At 53.5% G+C, this 21,921-nt stretch overlaps 2 protein-coding genes across 2 annotated transcripts; one reads left to right on the top strand and one right to left on the bottom strand.

Annotated features, from left to right (window-relative positions):
- Window positions 1-426: 426 nt before the first annotated feature.
- FOXO4 (forkhead box O4) lies at window positions 427-17,233 on the bottom strand. The gene is made up of 3 exons (XM_072336394.1): window positions 16,672-17,233; window positions 8,260-9,501; window positions 427-4,863 (listed from the first exon to the last, which is right to left on the bottom strand). The coding sequence occupies exons 1-2, from the start codon at window positions 17,101-17,103 to the stop codon at window positions 8,278-8,280; spliced, it is 1,656 nt and encodes a 551-aa protein (XP_072192495.1). The 5' UTR covers window positions 17,104-17,233; the 3' UTR covers window positions 427-4,863; window positions 8,260-8,277.
- A 590-nt stretch (window positions 17,234-17,823) lies between these two features.
- Window positions 17,824-21,858, top strand: SNX12 (sorting nexin 12). The gene is made up of 4 exons (XM_072336399.1): window positions 17,824-18,052; window positions 19,298-19,393; window positions 19,592-19,716; window positions 20,212-21,858. The coding sequence occupies exons 1-4, from the start codon at window positions 17,888-17,890 to the stop codon at window positions 20,312-20,314; spliced, it is 489 nt and encodes a 162-aa protein (XP_072192500.1). The 5' UTR covers window positions 17,824-17,887; the 3' UTR covers window positions 20,315-21,858.
- Window positions 21,859-21,921: the final 63 nt, after the last annotated feature.

Below are 21,921 nucleotides of genomic sequence, written 5' to 3' on the forward strand. Positions count from 1 at the left end.
TGCCTTGGGATGGAACAGCAACTCCACCCCTGTGCTCCTAGAGACAGCCAGCACAACTGCTGGGCTACAGGTGAACACTGGCCATCTATCTCCATGTGAAGTGAACAGAGCCATCTGCACCCAGGTCTAGGAGGGCAAGCCATGAACAGATCAGCACGACTCCAGAACTGTCCTGCAGAAGTGACAGCTGCCCAGGGTCAGCTTTAGGGGCTTGGCAGCACCACTGGCACCAAAAAGATCTGCACACCTGGGAGCACACTGCAGCTTTCATAGGGCGGGTACACAGTGACCCCAGCACAGGGCTGCCCTAACAGCACCAGGAGGAGAAGGAAAGAAGCTAAAGGCAAGGGAATAAATAAGTAAAAAAAAAAAATCAACACAATAAAAGTGGGCCCCCACCAGTGCACCAGAACAAACCGCATGAGACACAGAGCAGAGGATTACAGGTTTATTTGTCAAACATTCCCCCCTAGTCTAGCACATTCTACAGTCTTGCTAGCACAGATGGTAACAAAGAGCCTGTAATGGTTCAGAAGTTACACTGCTACAGAGAGCAAACAAAAGCAGGGATTTATTGTGTAAAAAAAAAAAAAAAGAAAGAAAAAAGAAAAAAAATTCTCATGAGAAATGGGTGAAAAGTGTGCAGAGGGGATGGGGTGGGAAAGGCATCCGCTCGTGGTGCCCATCCTGTGCGCAGCGCCGAACCAGCCCCAGCCCTCCAAAGAAGGCTCCTTCCAGCAGAAGTGCCCTACCCTGCAGGGCCAGACCTCTCTCCGGACACTCGAGGAGCACCAGTTGTGGCCGTGCCCTCCTGCTCGGCACCACAAGGGTCCCTTTCTCGAGGGGTTATGAGCTGTAGTGATGAGTTACCCATGCCACCGAGCTTTCAGGCACCCGGAATCACCTTCCCCTTGCTTTTCCCCATGTGAATCAGAACAAACACTTCACCAGGCGTGCAGCTGAGGCAAACCCTACATCATCCCTGCTCAGGTTCACATCCCAAAACTGATATACATGTATTTTTTTTTGGATAACAGTCCAAACTTACACATCATTTTGGTGACCCCGCTCTCCCCAGACACCCCAACCCACAGCACCAGACACAGGTTTCTCCCTCTTGGAGCAAGGAAAGCCCTGGAGCATTTGAGCGTGGCTATAAATAAGCACCTAAGTAAGAAAATGATCAAATCATGATCTATATAAAAGCTTTCTAGGCATTTCCTTTGGAAAAGCTGATTAGTGCTACTTGCTTCTAGCATGAACCTCAGTTATGAGCACAGCCGGGCTCCAGAACGCTCCCACTGCATTCATTCCTCTCACTTAGAATGATGGCACTGCTGTTTGTGAAGCAGCCCAGGGCAGGGGGGGATGTCATGGTTTTAAATAGACCAGCTATAGAAATTAAAGGGCTCTAAGAAGCTTTCGATAGCCCAAATTTTGACAGGGAGCTGGTAGTAGTAAAATACGCTCAAGTTACAAAGAAGTCTCAAGCAAACAGCTAAACTCAGGTGTAAATGAAAGCAATAAGCGTGCCTCCCAGCAGGCTCCATGGGCAGAACCCTTCAGGGCCCAGAGCACGGCGGCCTCATGCTGAAGAAGACAGCATTTGATCTTCTGGAGGTGAATGGAACTTGGTACAGTGAGGACGGGGAAGATGCACACAGCATGGCGGAAGGCTTCATGCCAGGAGCCCCCCAGGCACTTGTCGGGGAGCAGCAGTCCCCACAGCAGCATCCCTTGCCCTCCCCACCGGGCTCAGAGCTGCTCCCTAACCCCAACCTCTCCTTACAGGAACAGCCCCCATAAGCCCCTGCTGCTGTCTCAGGATGACCCTTCCAGAACACACAATCCAGGGAAGTGCTGAGTGAGACTTCTCCTCCCAGCCTTCAGCAAGCAGTAGTTTAAGAACTTTAAAGTCCTTTATGTCCTATGAGGAATCCCAAGCTAGAAAACCTTTATGAAGTGGAAGCTATTTAAGAAGAGGTTGGAGAACTCCCAAATTCTTCACATCCCTGACCTCCACGACCAGGATCCAAACCATCCTGCCACACATACCAGCAAGTGGAGAATCTGCTCTAGCCCATGACATTGCATTCATTGCTCACTGAGCACTCCTTCTGAGCACCATCCTCAGCACCAGCACATGCTCTCCAAGCTCCTTCAGCCCCTGCCAGCTGCTCTTGGGTTGAGGGGATGGAGAACACCTGTTGCTAACATCACCCTTCCTATTGCTTTGGGCTCTGTTTCCATGATAAAGGCATTAGAGAATCACACTGAGCAACACTGAGCATGCTGCTATCCTGTCCTTGATACACAGCTGTGAAGCAGCAAAACCACCCCTAAGCACAGCAGCCATCAGCTCACTTTGCACACCACGGGACTCATTTGCCCTTGGGGTCCAAGCAAACAAAGTGGCATATTATCCACCAGAAAACCCAAATCCCACCAGATCTATTAAGTGAATCAACATACATCCAATCATTATGTGCAATACATGCCGTATGTAGCATGAGGTGTTTGTGGAAAGGCTATCTGTCCATTTGAATAATGAACTAACTGCAGTGAGAATATGCACCCGTGGTTCAAGACCTGGGATCCCAGCTTACAATCTCCCTCCTCAGTGTTTTTGGTTTTGCTGCAGCAAGGTGTGGCCAGACATGCAGATGGTGGGTAATTTTTAAGCGCATCACCATGAGGTCTGCCACAAAGACTGCCTTCAAAGCAGAGGTTATCAGGCTACACAAAGGCTCTGATGGCCGAGCACGCTGAGGATAAGGCTGTTGAAGACTCATTGGTGCAGGCAGGCAGACAAACCACTCCCAGTGTTCCAATCTCCACTCAGATGAAAATGAAATGAGGCTCATGACAACAGAGCAGACGAGGTGGTGAGGCAACATGGCTCATGGCACTGTATGATGGAAACCTGAGCAGAAGACACCTCCTCCTTTAGCAAGGAGCCCAGAGGGATTCTGCCAGATCCAGCCTACTGGATTACCCTAAAAGCACCGGCACACCTCACCAGGTCACTGCCAGCATCAAATGGTAGCAGGAGCGTGCCAAGTGAACTGGTCTCCTTTCCCAGCTTCTGTCCTGCAAGAACCAAGAGAAGGGCCAAGCACTGACACAGTCCCAGGATGGTGCTCCCCCAGCAGCAGAAGAAACTCCAGCAACAAATAAAATCACAGAACCCAAGAGGACGGCTACCAAAACATCAGCTAGTGCCCTCCATTGGTCTGCCCTGAACGCCAGCAGATGGAGCATGGCCAAGCCCACACCATCCCACAAATGGGAATCCCTGCAATGCAGCCCAGCTACCAAAGGGACAAGGAGTGCTGTTAATGACTGGCATTCCCCAGCACAGCGGGACTGCTGGATCCAGGGCAGCACACCGGGAGCTGTGGCTGAATGCTATGCTGGTGCCTTCCACCTGCTTTAAGTGAGGCAGTTATTCCCCAGTTACACTGCAGTGCCCTTCCCACTTGTACTAATGACATTTTCAGCTTCTAGGCCCAAAATGCCTTAGGCCTGTCCCCTCCCACTCTGTAGTGTTATCTGCTATCAAGGGGACAGATGCAGCAAGTGTGTGGTTTTTTTTAATCCAATAATCTCATTTTCAATTAAAATATATAATATATATTTAAAAAGGTTTAGAAAAGCTTCTATGTAATTTGCAGCTACTTTTACATATAGATTACAATAATGTACAACCCTTCCCCACGGCGGTTGGAAGCGGTGGGGATCTGCCAACTCTCTCCCCTCAATCATATACATTACCCAACATCAAATACGTTTGTTCCTAATACAGCTCTGAAAAAGAAGTCTGTCACCGACACCTCCTCAGAGGCTCCTGATACGCCTAATGGGGACACGCTTAACATTGGCTTTATATTCGCTGTAGAAAGTTCCCAGATTAGTAAAAAAATATTTCATCTATAGAAAATGCCCTTCTGAAAAGCAACCAGGGCTCTGTTAAGGCCACACTCAGGCTTTCCCCTTCTCTGCTGTAGCATGACAGATGAGAAACAAACCCCAAATGATGTTTTCGCATCCCACAAACAGCTACTGGCACCCGTGCCTATTTTACATCAGCCTGGTGTATTGGGAATGTGCTGAGAACAGCATAGGGACTGCTCTAAACATGCCTAGGATTCAACGGGGCACAGTTGGCACAGTGAAAAAACTCAACACTGCTCCTCCTCTCAGATGAATGAGAGGAAGCCCCCAACGCCACAACCACAGCCCTTCACTGCACAACAATGACGGCTGCTCCGGTGAGAAGGGCACGATGGAACCACTGACCCCAAGCCCATAACAGCACCCCTCTTCCCACCAGGCTTCCATCAGCGTGCTGCTTCCCATTCCTTGGCCAGTCCGTGGGATTCCAAGTGCACATCTGGTGGCTTTAATGAAAACATCCAGCTACTTCAAGGCAAGAGGGAAGTGAGCAGCCCTCTGCCAGCCCGAGGCACTGGGAGACTTTCTGCCATAGCAGAAAGAGGACAGCCATGGAGACATTCCTCCAGCAAACCCAACTCTTCACATGGGAAAACTCTACTGCCCAGCACAGAGGCTTCTGGCCGAGGTTTCTACCAGGGCTCCTCTCCGGACACACACAGCTCAGGGTTTCCCCAGAAGGTCCATGGCAGGGTCAGGTTTGTAGGAAGAGACGTGGCACATAACAGGATTCCTATTTTTAACCTCTTCCTGTTGCAACCAGATGCAGTTTGCCCCTTCTTCCCAGGTGGGCAGCTCCTTCTGCCCAAGGTGTGGCGTGCAGGGAAACCAAATCCAACATGCTCCGTTCTTTTCTCTGCCAGGGGTGGGAAGCGAAGTCAGAACCCAATGTTCAAAACCTGAAGGACACTAGGGAGAAGAAAAAGAGTGAACAGTTAAATCCCAGCTTCGGTGGCAATCCTGGATGCACAGATAAGGAGACAGTTGCTATCAGTCAGCCTTGTGCTGCTCAAAGGATGCCCACTTCCACTAGGGAACAAACACAAGGACCTTGACGGAAGGAAGGTTCGAGTGGAGGACACAGCTGCTAAGCCACAAACTCAGAGTACCATTGAGCCAGAAAGACAAAACAAAAGCACAAAGGTCAGAAGAAAGCACTCCTCCTGCAAGCTGATGGCACCAAAGCTTGGTAAGATAAGCAGGTGTTAAAGATTGGGCTGCCACCAGAAGCACTGTGGGAAGGCAGCAAGGAAGAGCAGCCACAAATGTGAGTTGGGAGGGAAAAGACAAAGAGACCCTCCACCTCATTCTGGCTGGACTCGGAGCAGCAAGCAAGGCTTGGGAGGGGTCTCAGCAGGTTTAAGACAACCTGAGGCAGAATAAGAAAGTAAATGCAGGGCACCAGTCTATCGCATTCAGCAATAGCACTGGCCAACACAAAATGAAACTTGTGGGAAGGTGAAGAAGCAGCAGGAGGGGATCAGCCCCAACAAGAAGAAAAGCAGTCAGAGCAACAGACTCCAGGGAAACTGTGAGACAACACGGGGGGTCAGTTATTAAATTCCTGATAGAACAAAATGCAGTCGGGACTGAAAGGAATTAGAGAACAGCATGGAAACACAGAGTCTGGCCCAAGCTGGGAGAGGGATAAAGGGCTCTCCAGGCTACAAAGCTAATCCCAACTGAACACATGAAGATCTTTAACAAAGCTCTACCAGAAGAGCAGATGGACCTCACACCAAAACGGTACAGAAAGGCACGAGGGTGAGCAAGCACAAACCCACCAACAGGGGACACCAGCATGAAGGACTGGAGGAGCACCTGCAGGTCAACCACTACTAAGTGCGGTCATGCCTTGGGCCTGCAAAGCACTCCGCACACCTTAACCACACGCTATCCATGCAGTGAGCAGCAGAACTGGCAGGATTTCTGCATTTCCTAGTCAAGGAAAGTGCTGGCACACTGCCACTCTACCTTGCAGGCCAAGAGGTGCTCTGTGGGCAGAGGCAAGGGTTCGGTATTGGATCTCACATCCCCATGTAAAGGGGCTCAAGCAGAGTGCTGGGGAGCTGTGCACACACTCTTCAGTGCTTAACACAGCAGAAGGGGATAAAGTCACATCTGCTCTGTGCACCGTGGGGAACAGCAATGACTGTTCCAAATCACAGTGCATGGCTACCAGCGCTCACCGACGAGCAGCTTTTGCTCAGCATTACAGCCATACCTGACCCAGAGGGACACAGACCAGCCTGCAGACACTGCTTGGGATGGCTCTGAGGTTAGCAGTGATCCATGGTAGTTTTCACCAGTGTGAACTTCACACGGCAATATAGAAGCCTTGCACACCAGAACAAGGTTACTCTGTTTTGGTTAAGCCACACACACACTGAATTGAACAAGAGCAGACCTGCTACTACGAGCCTCATCTTCTCCCTCTGCCTTTCAATGCAGCCATACCTTCACTAGCACTAGACCCTACCCTTTGATAAACACTTGGTCAGCCTTCCCTATTTTATATCCCTACAAAAAATAAAGCTCTGTGCGATATTCTGCAGGCATTCTGTTGACTATCCAGCCCAGGTAACAAACGCAGCCAGAACTGCAGGATATCTGCAGCATCCATGTTTCATAAACACTCCCGTGAACACTTCCCTCCATAAAGTGGATGCTCTCTGCAGATGCAGTGCAGGGCATACAGAGCCACAAGAGCTCAGGACAAGGCCCCGTGGAAGCAGTGCTGAGGATGCCCCAACCTCTGCCACCAGCTTGCAAACTGTCCTCACACAGCTGAAGGGCTCTGAAATCAAAACCGAGTTCCCATGTTCCACCTGAAGTGAAGGTGCCCAATTTAAGGCAAACTCTCTGTAATTCAGCAGAGCACACTTACTGAGCGCACAAGGCTATACAAAGCCCTGTAAGAAAACAAGGGAAACCTAGATTGATCCTCCCTCTCTCTACAGCAAAGACATCTTGTAAGTATGGACAGAAGAATACAACCAACAAATGGAATCCTTAGCAGCACGATGGAATTTGGAATAAAAAGGCATTCAACTGTGTTTAAAAAGGCAATATATAATGGTGTATCAATGTTTAAGTATCACAGGCCCGAAGGACAGCATTTCACTGCACGTAGTCCCTAATACTTGCCTGGAAGGCTGTGCTGGTGCAGAGCAGAAAAGTGCTCAGCCCAATATCTGACCTGCAGCATGAACAGCAGCAGCAATCAGCAGAGCACTTAGGCTGAAGGGACCTCCAGAGGTCACCCAGTCAAAACTCCCTACTCAAAGCTAGACTGTCTTCAGGTTACTCACCTGTCTTGGAATGAGCATTAAGGTCAAGCATGGGATAATTTCACTCATCCTCCATCATTCTGAAGCTCGAGGCCTTCCCACAACTCAAGCAGTATCTGCAGTTTGCCCTTCTGTCTGCCCAGCATTATTAATTGAGCTTGCAACACCAACACATCCCACATCTCTCTCCTCAGCAGGATGTACTCCCGGCAACACTTCCACCTCCCAACCAGCACCCAGCCTGTGCCTCAGCCCATGGAAGAAACTGCCCCTTTTCCATTAGTTAGGTGAGCTCCAAGCGTGAAACAAGCCTCCATCTCCAGTAAGACAGCACTGACACGTCCTTCCTCCTTCCATCCCCGTTCACACCACACACGCTCCCATTTTCTCTTCCTCTTCCATTCTAATGGCTGCATAGGCAACTTGGTAGTTCATTCAGACAAACAGGCAAACCAGACTTTACAGACACCATTCCCAGATAAGGGAAGGGCAGAAGGGCTGATAACCGAGAGGGACTGTGTCCTGCTACATGCAGGCAAAGCAGACGATCATGAAACAGATAGGCTTTGCAATTACACATGCTAGAAAACATCGCAAGCATAATTACAACCTGGATAGAAACAGAGCATGTGCCTGCTCAGTTCAACAGCTCTGTGTATACCATCTTCATGTAAACAGAACAAGTTCTCATGTCAAATTCAGAGCTAAAAGCATCATAGAGACCAAGCTCCTGTAGAACAGTCATCTTTGGTAATGAGGGACAGCAAGAATTTCATTCAGCTTGCTGCTCTATTTCATTAAGAAGCTTACTACCTGGTCAAGTTAAATCCACCCTCCTTTACACAGCCTTTCCCCTTCTAATAAGGAATGCAGCTCTCCCAGAGCTTTGTCCTGAAAGGGAACTCTCTCTCCTAAAGACTTTTCTTCCACTACTGGCAGTGGGGCACAGGAAGCTTCCCAGACAAGGCTGATGCTGTTACAACAGAGCCGTGCTACTCTGCATGGCACCGCTTACCTTTTTGTGCTCCTGAAGTTAACTTGGTACCCAGGTGTGGCTGGAAGCCTGCGAGCTGCTGGGATAGCTGGGAGTAGACGGAACAGGTTCAAAATTAAAGTCCAGTCCTTCTCCATCCATGAGTTCACTGTTGATTATGTAATCCATATCACATTCAAGGTTCTCCATGTACATGTCAATGTCCAGGTCAATGGGCAGCCTGTCCTGGTTTAACCCCAGAGGAGCAGGGCCAGCAGAAGAAAGCAGTGGAGGACTGCCCAGCTGGACCGACTGGGCAGCTGTTGCAGAAACTGGAGCCTTCAAACTGTTAATGCTGGCAGTGTTTTGAGGAGATGCTACTATGGGAAGCGTTGATGGCAAAACACTGGCACCAACTGGTTCTGCCTGCTGCTCCGCAGGCTTCCCTCGCGGATTGCCTGAGCTCATCTTACTCTGGGTGGCTTGTCCACCTAGAAGCAGAAGAGTTCGGCTGCTCATCCTGCCACCAGTCTGCGGGAGAACTGGATCCACCTGAGTCATCAGCACATCCCTTGGAGGCGGAGAGCCAGGTGTCAGAAGAGCTTCCAAGGTCTGCGGGCTGGAGAAATGGCTGACAGAACTCTGCAGAGACATTTCAACAGGGTTAAACAGGGAATTGCCAAACGTAGCGGTCTGCCCAGCTGCACTTGGGCTCCGCAAGGAAAAGCTGGAATCTCTCTGGATTTGACCACCGGAGGTGGATTGCTGGGTAGACAGCACGGATGAGCTGGGAGACATCAAATTTAACCCATCGATGAGCTCAAGCTCCTCAGTCACGGTTGGTGGGACGTTGCTGGATGCACTGGAGTACACCATAGACGGGAGAAGCTCTTCGTCATGGAGGTCATCCTGCTCAGTCAGGATTGGAGAAAGCCTGGCGCTGATGGTGCTTGCATTGGAACTGGTTCGAGGCCTGAAGGTGTTCCACACATCAGAGTCCTCATTGCTTCTCGAGGATGGGCTCCCAGGCCACTTTGGGAACTGGGAGCCAGGGCTGTCAGCAGTGGCTTCTGGAGCAGATTGGAGCGGGGGCTTCTTTTTGGATGCTTTACTTCTGACTTTAGCGAGTTTGCTGCTGTTGTCCATAGATGCAGCTCTTCTCCTTGGTGCTTTTCCACTTTTACCACCTTCAGGATTGAGCATCCACCAGGAACTCTTCCCTGTGGCTTCATTATGAACTTTAATGAACTTGCTGTGCAGGGACAGGTTATGCCTAATAGAGTTCTGAAAAGAAAACAAAACAAGAAAACAAACAAGATGTGAGGACTGTTTACACCACACCTCTCAATTAGAAATCTCACAGTGTATTCAGACAGCACCCAGAGAAGAAAGGTATAGCAAAGAGCTACTCGTCTGAAGCCTGCTATTTCTGCTTGAACACGCTCGACAGCACCAGCAAGAAGTGCACTGCCTCACTGCAGCACCAGGGGTGAAACCACCACGATGCCAACACAACACTCCCAATTCCATATACCCATCACCTTTTTTATCTCCAAAACAAACAAGAGAGAATCTCTGGAGCAAGAGTCCTGCTAAGCCTGGAGGCTGCACCAGCTTCACTCTGCAAGGATGCAGTACACTGTGTGTGCTTCTGATGGGGTAAGATGTTCAAGCTGATAATGCACTCCCACACGGTACATGCCAGTTTTAGCCTCTCCCATCTTCCCATTTGGCAAGGCACACATTCCTTGTCCCTCCCAACACCCTTCATGTGGTTGAGCTTTGCTAGAAGCTGCCAGCTAAAATGGCTGCACACCAATGTCAAAGTGAATTTTCATCCTGCAACTGTGCTGATAAACCTCCCCGTGCTTTAGAATCAGCAAGCTGTTTGGGCAGACCCTCCATGAGCCTCCCTGAAGCCTGCGCCGTGCACTTAATTAGTTCCGATAGGCAAATTGCACATAATTAAGAGGTGCTTTACCAGTAGCACAACAGCGGTCCAGGCCAACATCTGTGCCATACAAGCTGAAAAGCTCAGAGCAGCCTTCAGCTTTCACGCACAATGTCACTGCTCTGAACCAGCTGTGCTTTTATCATCCTTTTCCACTGCTTCTAAGCACAGCTCTTCCTGCCTGCTGCTTTCCCTCTCCCCACCCTTTCCTCTCAGATGAGTCCTTTCCACACTCGTTTTGTCCACCTCAAACGTGCTGTCCTAAAGCAGAGCAGCTGCAGATAAACAAACACCACGAGCACAGTGGAAAGTTTTGTGCAGATGGAAGGAGATGTAAATGCTTCTGTGTCAGCTTTCATTTCAGCTATTGGCTGTTGAGGATCTGGAGAAAAACCATTTTCCCAAAGGGCACACAAGCTCTTGCTCTCACTTTTATTCTTCTCCAGGTGTCCAGAACAGCAATCAGAGCGGTACCACCTCCTGGAAAGCTGCTGCCCCCGCTTCCAAAGCACTGCCCCGCTCCCCTAGGCGACCACACATGCCTTTGCATGCTCCTACGGCAAGAACCTCCACCAGGATGTCCCCAGATCTTCAGTCATTCTCCTGACATTAACTTGTGAGCTGCTGAAGACGCCCAGTCCTGCAGGCTGCATTGCTGTGAGTGTTCCTGCACTGCTACAAGAGTTCCATCGACAATGAGACCAGAAGAAAAGTAACACCACTTTCCACATCCTAAGTTTTAGTACCAAATTCTCTGCCTGAACAGCAGCTTACAACAAGATATCTTGAAATAAGAACCATTTGGGGAAGCCTGACACCCTTGCACAAAAGGTAGCAAAGCATTCGCAAACATCCCTGCTAAGCAGCTACAGCGGTCAATGGCCACAGACACAGATGGTGGCTGCATGGTTCCATCTCCCACCGCACTGCACCACAGCTCTCAGGCTCCTCTTTCAGCTCTGCTTTGATTTAGGACTGTCTCCATACTAGCAAAAGTACAGAAGAGAACAGATGCGTGGTTGGGGTGTGCTGGGCTGGCTGCGTGTCATGCAGGCAGCAAACTGAGCCATGGGGATGAGGAGAGAAGGCCCTGCCCTGGCAACTTCCATGCTGTGTGCTCCACAGCATGAGGATGCAGCTGTCAGTGTGATGCACGTCAGACACACAGAGGGCACCCTCAAATCTCACTGAGAAAGCAAGTGGAAAATTCACCATAAATAACTGCAGAACTCCAAGTGAAACCTGGCAGGAGAGGAAATGACAGAATTCGGTCCCCTAGGCAACCCTGACGTATTTCCTTTCTCAACATTAAGCAACTCGAACCAAAAGCAGGGCTGCAATTAACTTCAGAGATGCTGCAGAGCAGCCTGGCTGCCCTGCAACGCTGACACCGGGTGCCCCCATAGGCTGTGGGTCTGCAGTGCCTCCAGGCAAAGCACGGCCTGAGTGTGGGGATGGGAACAGGTTGGTGCCAAAGCCATGGGAACATTTTGGCAATGGGGAATGGGTGGCTGCATCGCATAGAGGTTCTTACAAAGTACAGCTGTGTGTTGCAGTGAAAAGCGCCCCCACCGGGGTCTCTAATCCCTTTTGGATCAGAGCTGATGCCTTTAAACCACATTCAGACAAGACTAGTAGGAAATTAATGACAGCTATTACATGGATTAAAGCTTGGCCAGAAACATTTACTTAAACAACCAGGGATCCCCCAGGCCCCAACCACTCCATGTCTGGAGCAGGATACACCAACAGCCACAGCTTTGTGCTTAATACCACACAAACCATCTCCTCATTCCCCAGCAGTTGTCCCTACACTGAATCTTCTCATTTGATAACATCTCCTGGCTCTACGTAAAGGAAAGGAGCAGCCCACGCTGCCACGCAGCCCTCCTGCAGCACAGTGCAGAGCCCCATTTGGTCTGCAGGCAAGGCATCACCCACCTGGTGGTGCATAAAGCCAGCAGCTCTCCCTGCAGCCTTCCAGACAGCACATCCCACACACAGCACACGGCTGCTTCCTACAGAAGCCAGCGATGGCCTTTCCAAGGCACTGCATGGCTTCAAGGGTAGGCTGGGGTTGTTACCCATCCCAGTGCTCACTTTTGCCTGGGTTCTCAGGGATGCTCCAGCAGCACAGCAGAGCACTGCAGCCATTGTCCAAGGCATTCTCAAAAGTTCCTACCACCAAAGCCCAGGGGGAACCTTAGCAAAGAAAAAGTCTCTCTGAAGAATCGGGGACAGAACAAAAAGAACAACGAGACGTGCAATCCCTGCAGCTCCCTGCACTGCGTTCTCACTGCCTCGCGGGCACACAAAGAACACGGTCACATCCAGCGCAGGGCCACGTTCCAAAGCCAGGCCTGTAATTGCACTGAATTATAATTTGCCACGGCATTCTTCAGAGGCTGCACCAAGGAGGACGCCCCGCCTCCCACATTTGTCAGTGCCTGTCTCAGCACTCACCCCGCCACTTGGCTCCCATGGCTTCAGGAAAAAGGCTTCATGGCAGAGATTTTGCAAAGCTGTGCTCCAGCAAGTAAACAACTGCTCCGGAGCTGAGCAGTGTCCCTGCAGCCACCCTTCAGCATGGCTGCAAACCTCAGCCTCACAGATTGAAAGCTGCTTCGTAGGAGGGACGTTTTCCCCTCTCTGTAATCTTTCAATCTGAGCTCAGAAGAAGGAAATCCTGGCTCTCTAAAAGAGAGAAACTGTGACAGTTTAAATGTTGAACGTGACAGGCAGGCAGACGCAGCAAAAGCTATCCGGGATTAGATAAGAGCAGGAGGAACTTGTTGGAACAAGCCATGCCAGCATCCCAGGAGCTGCTGCCTTTCAGGGCTGCCTGACAGATGAAGCTGTGCTGCAAAATTCATCTTTCGGTAATGCAGCTTTGCCAATCAAATGGACAGGGAGCAACAAAAGCTCCCAGGTGTCGGAGCTCACTGCATGGGGCAGAGGGGATGCTGCCAAAGGAGAGCTCTCCCCTCCTTGGAGCAGAAGGACTGCACCCTGTGAAGGAAAAACAAGAATCAACCACAAGAACCCCTACAAATCCAACGCAGCATGGCTCTGTTGTACCTCTGCCGGTTACTGCTGTCCAGTTGCTGTTAGATTTCATTAGGTGTCAGTGATGACAGCAACAACATCAACGATCAAAGCGACGTGGAATGCACACCTCTTCATTTGCAGTGCTAGAAAGCCTGTGGCAGCAATACCATCTCAGCCTCCCTCCCTGCACAGCCAGCAGCTGTGGGCAGCCAGGCTTCAGGCTGAGCCCACCCCACGTACGGATGTGCACTGGACTGAAGCTCGTGTAGAACAGCACTTTGCTCAGAGCTGAGATGCTGAAGTTCAGTTTCACGTTGCCTTTTGCTTTACGGCTTTTGGGCATGCAGCCAGTTACGCCTCAGCAGGCAACAACAGGGAAATACTCTTCACAACCAGTCAATGATTCTACCACTGCTTTCTATACATCAGCCTACAGAAAAAGTGAAACTGGCCGGGCAGCAGCTAGCAAGCCAATGAATGATGAACAGCTCACCTCCAGCCAAACAAGCATGTGTTTAATTGGAACTGAATTGGAACTCATTTGCAAGGTGTGAGGATAACCTGCAGAACCTCCCAGCCGGGGCTGCTTTTGCTTTCTGGCTGCTGCTCGTCTATGGGGGACTTTCAGAGCTGCTGTCACAGCAATGGCAGCCAGGGAAGTCCCTTCTCATTGTAATCTGCAGTGCAGCCACTGGAATTGTTGCACCACGCACACACACATCTGAATCAAAGCAAACACAAAGTGCCAGACTACAGAGCAGCACTTCAGCCTCCTGCAACCAGTGCTATGCTGCAGAACCATTTGTTCTTTCCTTTCCATTGCACACATAGGAAAAGGCTGATTTTCCCTCCATTGAAGTGATGTGGAAGAGGCCAGCTTCAAGTTCCTTCTGTTCCTACAGAAGAGAAGACGGTGGGTATGGGAGAACATGACAAGCCTGGCTTTGGAACATGGCCCTGCACTGGAAGGGACCGTGTTCTCTGCGAGCCCATCACCGTGCTGAATCTGCTTATACCCACGGACACACAAAGTGCAACAAGAGGGACTGTGTGTAACACACAGCGACTGCTGCAGAGGCTTTGTGCCCTCCTGCTGAGCAAGGCACAGCTCTGCCCAAAGCCCCCACGCCCCCCATCCCACGGGCAGAAAGCCGGAAGCAATGATCCTCTTATCCTGGAGCAGCTTGCAGAGCCCACGAGGGGATTACAGCGGCTGCAGGCACACCCCTGCGCCAACACTTCTTCCTCCAGCCCGGTTAATTCCTAACTCCAGCTGAATTACATTAGGGAGCAGACGGGCTGCACACCCAGCAGGTCTGCCCGCTCACACAGCGCTCAGCACAGCTCGGGAACAGCAAACAGAACCTTCCTTGAGGACTGAGTTTTCCGGAATTCAGAGGTCACACCCTCACAGATCGTGACAGCTGGATTTCCCTCCATTGTGTGCTGGGGTAAAGCAGCTGCAAAGCCTTTCTGAAGCAACGAGTTTACAGGCTTTATATTAGCTGGAGCAGATGTGTATAACGCTCTGAACATGTTCTCTATTAGAACTGCAGAACGCGATACGTTATCAGTGCATCCCTGCCAGCACAACAGGAACATCATAGTTCAGGGGGCTGAAGGCATCCGAGCATCCCAGCAGCACTGGGCAGCAGCTCCACCGTCGGTTCCCTTCTCCAAACTCATTCAGTCCAACACCAAAAAAGCTGCACCCAGAAGAGTCCTTAACTTGAGATGTGTGGAGCACCCCAAGCATCTCTGCAGCTGTACGTCAGCATGGATGGGATGAAGCAGCCCCTCAAGATGCAGGGCTACAAAGGAACTTCATCACGAGGAAAAAGTCATTGCAGAACAGCAGCAGAGCATGGATTGCTTTCCCCTGCACACAGATCTCCATTTCCATCTTTCTGAATGTTAAATCCAACTCCATTTCCTAAATGGGATACACAATGAAAACTCAAGAGTAAACCCAAGGCTGACAGTCCCTTTGCACACTCATCCAAGAGGACAGTCATGCTTTACCAAGCTCCACAGCCAGCTGGGCACCATGCTTCAGCTTCCCCATAACAGCTCAGGATACATTTAATAAGACAACTCCAGGCTCAGGCTCTGTTGCCAAACAGATGCAGACACATTCCTAAAGAGAACAGACACCATTCCAGGAACTGTTTGCCAGAAGAACACGAGCCTGTGCAACAGTGGGAGCAGCTCAGTGTGCACGGCCTGAGGTGGGAGAGCTCACTGCCATGAGCCCTCCAAGCCTACTGAAAACTGGGCCCTGCCTCCAACTGAAGCTTAATGATGGTTTAACCTGCACAAAGGAGAGATTAACATAAAGAAATACGGACGGATACTCAATTTTAACTGAGCTGCACTGTGAGAGCTGTCAGAAAGCTTGAGAAATGCAGCAGGAGTTCTGTGTCAACCCGTGCCAACCTGAGCTGAGACAGCTGCACCTCTCCCACCACTCCTGCCCTCTCTGCAGCCATACAGCTGCTCGGTGAGCCCCTTCTGAGCTGGGCCAGCTGCAGGCAGACCCACCAACACACTGCTAGAAGCAATGCTAACTCTCTATGCTGACCATATGCTCAGCAACCCAGGAGAGGAATGCAGAGCTGTAGTCATGGAAGCCCCACACCCACTGGCTCACACTGCAGCACAGCCTGCAAACAGGAGCACAGCATCCCTGTAGTGCTGCCCTTCAGACCCCGCTCCTGCGGGCACCCGCTGTGAGGTATGTGTGAGTGTGGCCCGCACGGCTATTTCACAGCTCAGCTCTCACACTGCCCCTTCTCTTTGCTGGCGTCCACCTGACTGAACGGCACACACACTGCAGCTGCCACCTGCAGAGGATGGAAATGGAGCCGGACCTTTAGCAGAACGCAGCACCTGCAGACGTGCAGAGCAGATGGGAAGAGGTTTGGAGCTTTGGGACGCGCTCTCCCTTTACCAAACTCCAGCAGAGGTCCTCAGTCCGTGCAGAGCGACTCTCGGACGGAGCACGCGTTTAAAGGAGGCCCTTAACGCCAAGAATGCCTGCTATGAAACTGTTATTTACACGGAGCCCTGCGCACTGGGGCGACAAAGCACTGCGGCCTCGAGTTTAAAAAGCCCTTCAGCTGACGCTGCTCCGCGATGGCCCCTTCAGCAGCTGTGCTCCTTCCAGCAGCCCTGAGGACACGAGGAGCGAACACGAGGCACACGCGTTGAGCCACACGCGTTTCGGAGCGGCACGGCCGCGGGTGGCTCCTCTCCGCTCCCGAACGCAGCGCCGTATGGGGGCGGCTCCCCGGGAGCGCACAGCCGTACAGCTCCAGGCCTCGATACCGGCACGGACAGCGAAGCCCAGAGCGGGACAGGGAGCAACAGGTGAGCGCGGCTGGAGAACGGCACCGCGGGGACAGCGACAAGACGGCCCGGCCCGCGCCAACCCCGCAGCCCCGGTCCCCGCGCACCTTCCATCCGGCGGAGCTGTTGCTGTCCCCCTTGTCCTTGAAGTAGGGCACGGAGCGGACCATCCACTCGTAGATCTGCGCCAGCGTCAGCCGCTTCTCGGGCGCGCTCTCGATGGCCTGGCTGATCAGCTCCGCGTACGACTGGTTGCCCCACGCGTTCCGCCGGGAGCCGCCCTTCCGCGCCGCCGCCGCCGCTCCGCCGCCGCCTCCGGCCCGAGCCCCCTCGGCCCGCCCGGGCCCGGCCGCCGCCGCCGCCGCTCCGCCCGCGCCCTCCTCCGCCGCCGCGCCCGTTCCGCCCGCTTCGGCCGCTCCCGCGGGCAGCTCGGGCCGCGGTAAGGGCCACGTACAGGAGCGCGGCCGGCTCTGCGGCTCGAAGTCCGGGTCGATGTCCGGCGGTGTCGCCGCCGCCGCCGCGCCGCCCGCCTCCGCCATGAGCCCCGCTCAGCGCCGCCGCACCGCGCCCCGCCGGGCCTGAGGCGCTCCCGGGCGACGCATGGGCTCGGCCCGCCGCCCCTTTGTCAGCCGCGAGCCCTCCGCCGACACCGCCGCGCCGCTCTGTTTACCAGGGAGCAGCACGGCGATGTGCGCCTGCGCGCGAGGAGCGCGCTGGGAGATGTAGTCCCGGCCGGGCGACGGCGCGTGGCCGAGGCGGAGCGGCGGACTACGACTCCCGGCGAGCACCGCGCCGGAGGGGCGGGGAGATGGGGGCGTGGCTCCGACGGGCGAGCGTGGCAGGCGGCCGCACCGCGTGCCTACAGCTCCCAGCGGGCACCGCGGCGGCCGTACTTACATAACCGAGCCCTCGCCCTTCTCGTGCCCCTTTTAAGGGCCACGCGTGTCTCGGGATGGAACCGGTTCGCTCGGACGCCGCCCTGCTGGGGGTGGGAGCGCGGCGTCGAGACCGGAGCGGCGCGCAAAGCGCCATGGGCCTCAGCCCGCTCGTTGTGTTAATCAGGTTCCGGGGCTCCCGCAAGCATACAGGTTCTGGGGCTTGATCGTCTGTGCCCTGCGCTATGAATACGCGCTCGCTTTATGCAGGCCCTGCGCGAGCGGCGGCGCAGGACGCACGAGTGGGGCGGCCTCGGCCGCCCGGGACTCTGGATAAGCCTCGCGTTATGCAGTCGGCGGGCGGGCGGCGGGGCTCTATGCGCGGGCGGGGCAACGCGGGCTGCGGCAGCGGCCGGGCCGAGCCGGGCGGGGCGGCGGCGGCACCACCATGTCGGAGGCGGCGGTGGCGGACACCCGGCGCCTGAACGCCAAGCCGCAGGACCTGACGGACGCGTACGGGCCGCCCAGCAACTTCCTGGAGATCGACATCTTCAACCCGCAGACCGTGGGCATGGGACGCGCCAGATACACCAGCTACGAGCTCCGCATGAGGGTGCGGCCCTCGCGGGGGCCGGGGCGGGCGGTGGGCGGCCTGGCAGGGCGTGAGCGCGGCCTGAGGGGCCTGGGCCGGAGGCTGCGGCCCTACGGAGGCCCTGCAGCCATGCAGCCGTGCCCTGCGAGCTGCCCCGGCACAGCCAGGCCGCCCCTTTGGCCGGGCTGAGCTGCGGGGGGCTGTGCGGCTGGGAGCTGCAGCTCGTAGGATTGAGCTTCTGAAACACGCTCCATCCGGGCTGCTGTGGTGCTGGCGCTGCCTTCTGTCACAGCGCGATTTAACTGCTGAGCGCCTTTCAGAAGAACTGGGTGTTTGTTTGTGTTGTCTTCATGCCTGGTTTTCCTGCTAGAGGGATGGCAGCGAGCAGATCTTTGTCTCACTGGAACTACTTCCTGCAGGGATGCTTGGAAAGCAGTTTTATTCTGCAGGTCTGATCGGGATGTCATAGAATCGATTGAGTTGCAAGGGACCCTTAAGGGTCATCTAGTCCAACTCCTCTGCAATGGGCAGGAAAATCTACAGCTTGGAGAGGTTGCTCAGAGCCCGGTCTGTACAGTTAGCTGTGTTGCAGCAGTTCCTGTGCGTGTCTGGGTGCTGCGTGTCAGGAGGTTGTGCTGCCTCGGCTCCCGCGGTGATTCAGAATGTATTTATAGTGCAAAGGTGAAGCTGCAGGAGCTGTCAGACTCTTGGAATGAGGGAGAGGGAAGGGGAGCTGCCACGGGTCCAGTGGCACAGGGCAGATAGGAGAAAGCTGCTCGTCTGCTGGCGGTCTTCTCAGAGGAGATTGTAGCACAAGGTCTGGCCCTGGGCAGTAGCAGGGACAAGATTTCCTCCCTTATTTCTTCCATGGAAACACCACTGTTGATAGGATCTTTTGCTCTGCGGGAGGCTGCAAAGCCATCTTGTAGATCTCCTCAAAATGGAGTGAACTCGGGAGGAAAAAAAAACAATCGGCCTTGTCTGTACTGTAAGCACTGTGTGCCCCTGGGTGCCGAGGGTGTTCCTGAAATAGTAACTTAAGGGGGAGGGAATGGCTGGCTCCAAGTAGCCTAGCGAGTGCTTGCTTGATTGTGAAGGGCTCTGGTGCTTATGTTCTGTCCTGAATAACAAAGCTGGGCGTTCTTGTGATGTGTCCCTCTTGGAGGGGCCTGGTTTTCTGAATGCAGCTTTGGGTTTCAATGGCGTGTAGGAATACTGTCTGGCTTCTGAAGCACCCTGCAAATTAACTGCTTCTCTTTATTACAGACAAACCTCCCAATCTTTAAATTGAAGGAGTCGTGCGTGAGGAGACGATACAGTGACTTTGAATGGCTGAAGAATGAGCTGGAACGAGACAGTAAGGTGAGGTCTGGCTCAGACATGCCTATTCCTGCACGCGGGCTGTATGAGAGCAGCTGTAGCCATGATTTTGTGCAGAGGAGAGGTTGTGGTGGGCAGCCAGTGGGGCTCGATTTCGGGCCACGTGGTGGGTGTCAAATGATGAAGGGTGCCCTCTCTCAGGTGGCAGTTCTGCTGACAGGAGTGATTCTTTGCTTTCAGATTGTAGTGCCACCACTGCCTGGAAAAGCTTTGAAACGACAGCTTCCGTTCCGAGGAGACGAAGGCATCTTTGAGGAGTCCTTCATTGAGGAGAGGAGACAGGGACTAGAACAGTTTATTAACAAGTAAGCTTGATGCCCTGGGCTTGCTGCCTGCTTGTTCCTCCAGCTGCTACTGGTAGAAGAGGGGGTCGTGGGTTGACCAGAAAGGAATCTAGATATGCTAGTGTTATGCTGAAGGATGTTGTCCGCTTCCAGGTAATGAAACCATAGTTCTGAAGCAAATCTAAGCCCGTTTGTAGGTTGTGTTCGGTGCTGTTTTGAGAGCGAAGCAAACCTTAGGAGAACAGTGAGGTTACAGAGATCTGCTGCCTGGGCAGTGTTGGCTCCTGCTGCTCCTGACCTCCTGCAGCGGTGGGGAACTCTCTGCTCGAGCGTCTTTCTGGCCCCATTGCACACTGACCCAGTGGCCTTGGACTGAGGCCAGCGTGGGTGTGCTGGGAGCTGCCGGCTGCCCATGAGCAGAGAGCTCTGCTTTCACTCACCACCTGCAGAAGATGTGTGTGCGTGGGGGGGTCTCGGTGGTGCCTGTGCTAACCTCCACCTCTCGTTTCCTTCTAGAATTGCTGGGCACCCGCTGGCACAGAACGAGCGCTGCTTACATATGTTCCTGCAAGAGGAGACTATTGATAGGAATTACGTCCCAGGAAAAGTGCGCCAGTAGGAGCACCTGGCTCTGTCTTCCTCCATTCCACCCTCCCTCCTGCAAAAATGACATTTATTTTTACACTAAATCTGTCTTCTCTGAACCAGCTTTTTCCTCTCTTGAACCTCCCAGTTTGTTCAGTATTTTCCTTCTTTTTGTAACTGGCAGCAGCTTGTTCTTCTGGGCTGTGGTCTTGGCCTAAAGGTATGAAGATTTATGCGAGTGAATGTGTTGTCCCACACCTAGCGGCAGGTGTGAATAGGTGTGGAGCAGGAACTTGCTTGTGGCATTATGGTGTAGGAGCTGCCTCTCTCCCTGTACAGAAAGGTATGAGATGACCTTCACTCCCCCTGTCCATGCAGCCCCAAAGCTTCTCTGCAGGAGACTCTGAAGAATAGCAATTGTCATGTTGGTCGGTGATTGCATCAGGTATTAGAGTTTTAGTAAGGCTTATCCAAAACAGTGAGTAGGTGCCTGGGTGTGTTGGTCCCTCGCCCACCCCATTCGCCCTGCATGAAACCCCCATTCTTCACTGTCTGGAAGTGCTGAGGCCCAAGACTTACTCTCTAACCCTGCTCTCAGCCTCCTGCATTGCAGAGCCGTGTGCTGTGTTCGTGTCAGCCCCGCTCCTTTCTCGCTTGCCTGCTGGCAGCTCGGGGGGGTTCCCACGACGTGTGCTCTCCTGATGCTGTGTGTGAGCAGGTTGCTGTGTGGAAGCTGGGCTAGCCTGGCCTATCGCACTGCGGGCTCGAGCTTTAAAAATGCATTGACGTTTCTAGTTCAGCTGAGCTGTGGTGACCTCCTCCTGTGCCACAGTTGTGGAAGGGGGGAGCCGGGTCTGGCTGTTGTGGTGCAGTGGTGGTGACAGGTGACAGCAGCTGGCTGCTGCAGGAGGAGCCCAGCGGGAGGGTGGCACCACCACCTCTCCAGTAAGGGAGCTGCTGGGTCAGTTCTGGGTTAATCAGTTGGAATGGAACAGGGTAAGGGCTGACCGAGTTTTGTCTTTTCTCTGTTTTGCAACGAGCTGGACAGTGGCAGTGTGGAAGGCACGAGGCTGAGCAGGGAACCGTCCAGGGCTTGTGAGCAGCTCGCTGCACCACAGCTGTCCTTTGAAGAGACCCCTCTGGCTGCCATGGCCGTATCGGGTGAGGCTCAGGGACTCCTCAGGTCAATGCTGGCAGCTTTGCGGGTGCTCCTTCAGGTTGTGGCATTTGGTAGAGCCTCTCTCGGAGCCCAGAGCCATGGTGGCTGCCCCCTGACCCTGCCAGGCTTCCTGCCACGCACTCCCCTACGGCCTCTATAGTGCTGTCCTGGGTGTTCAGCTGAGGGCCTGGTGCTGAGCGTGACGGGTGGGGCTGAGAGGATGAGAAGGGGCTGAAGCCAGGATGGAGCTGCTCGGGGACCGTGTGCCGGCTGGAAGTCCTTTGTCCCCATCGGCCCCTGCTTGGAGGGAGGGTCCCCTCGTCCTGCGCGTCCCGCTGCGGGGCAGCCCCCAGCCGGCTGTCCTACTCTGTCCAGTGTACCCTCCCGGTTCCGTTCGCATTAAACCACTGTGAAGCCGAGTCTCAGCCTCGTCCTGCGGGCAGCGGGGCGGGTGGGAAGGGGGGGGCAGCGGGAGGGCCTCC

The sequence above is a fragment of the Excalfactoria chinensis genome, chromosome 4 (assembly GCF_039878825.1).
Source record: "Excalfactoria chinensis isolate bCotChi1 chromosome 4, bCotChi1.hap2, whole genome shotgun sequence".
Lineage (NCBI taxonomy): Eukaryota > Metazoa > Chordata > Aves > Galliformes > Phasianidae > Excalfactoria > Excalfactoria chinensis.

Bases quoted from the DNA above. Each gene is read 5' to 3' on its own strand.
- FOXO4 (XM_072336394.1), bottom strand. From the start codon at position 17,103: ATGGCGGAGGCGGGCGGCGCGGCGGCGGCGGCGACACCGCCGGACATC. The intron at 9,502-16,671 runs GTGCGCGGGGAC...TTTTCTTTTCAG, and splicing joins ACAGCTCCGCCGGATGGAAG to AACTCTATTAGGCATAACCT.
- SNX12 (XM_072336399.1), top strand. From the start codon at position 17,888: ATGTCGGAGGCGGCGGTGGCGGACACCCGGCGCCTGAACGCCAAGCCG. The intron at 18,053-19,297 runs GTGCGGCCCTCG...TCTTTATTACAG, and splicing joins GCTACGAGCTCCGCATGAGG to ACAAACCTCCCAATCTTTAA. The intron at 19,717-20,211 runs GTAAGCTTGATG...GTTTCCTTCTAG, and splicing joins CTAGAACAGTTTATTAACAA to AATTGCTGGGCACCCGCTGG.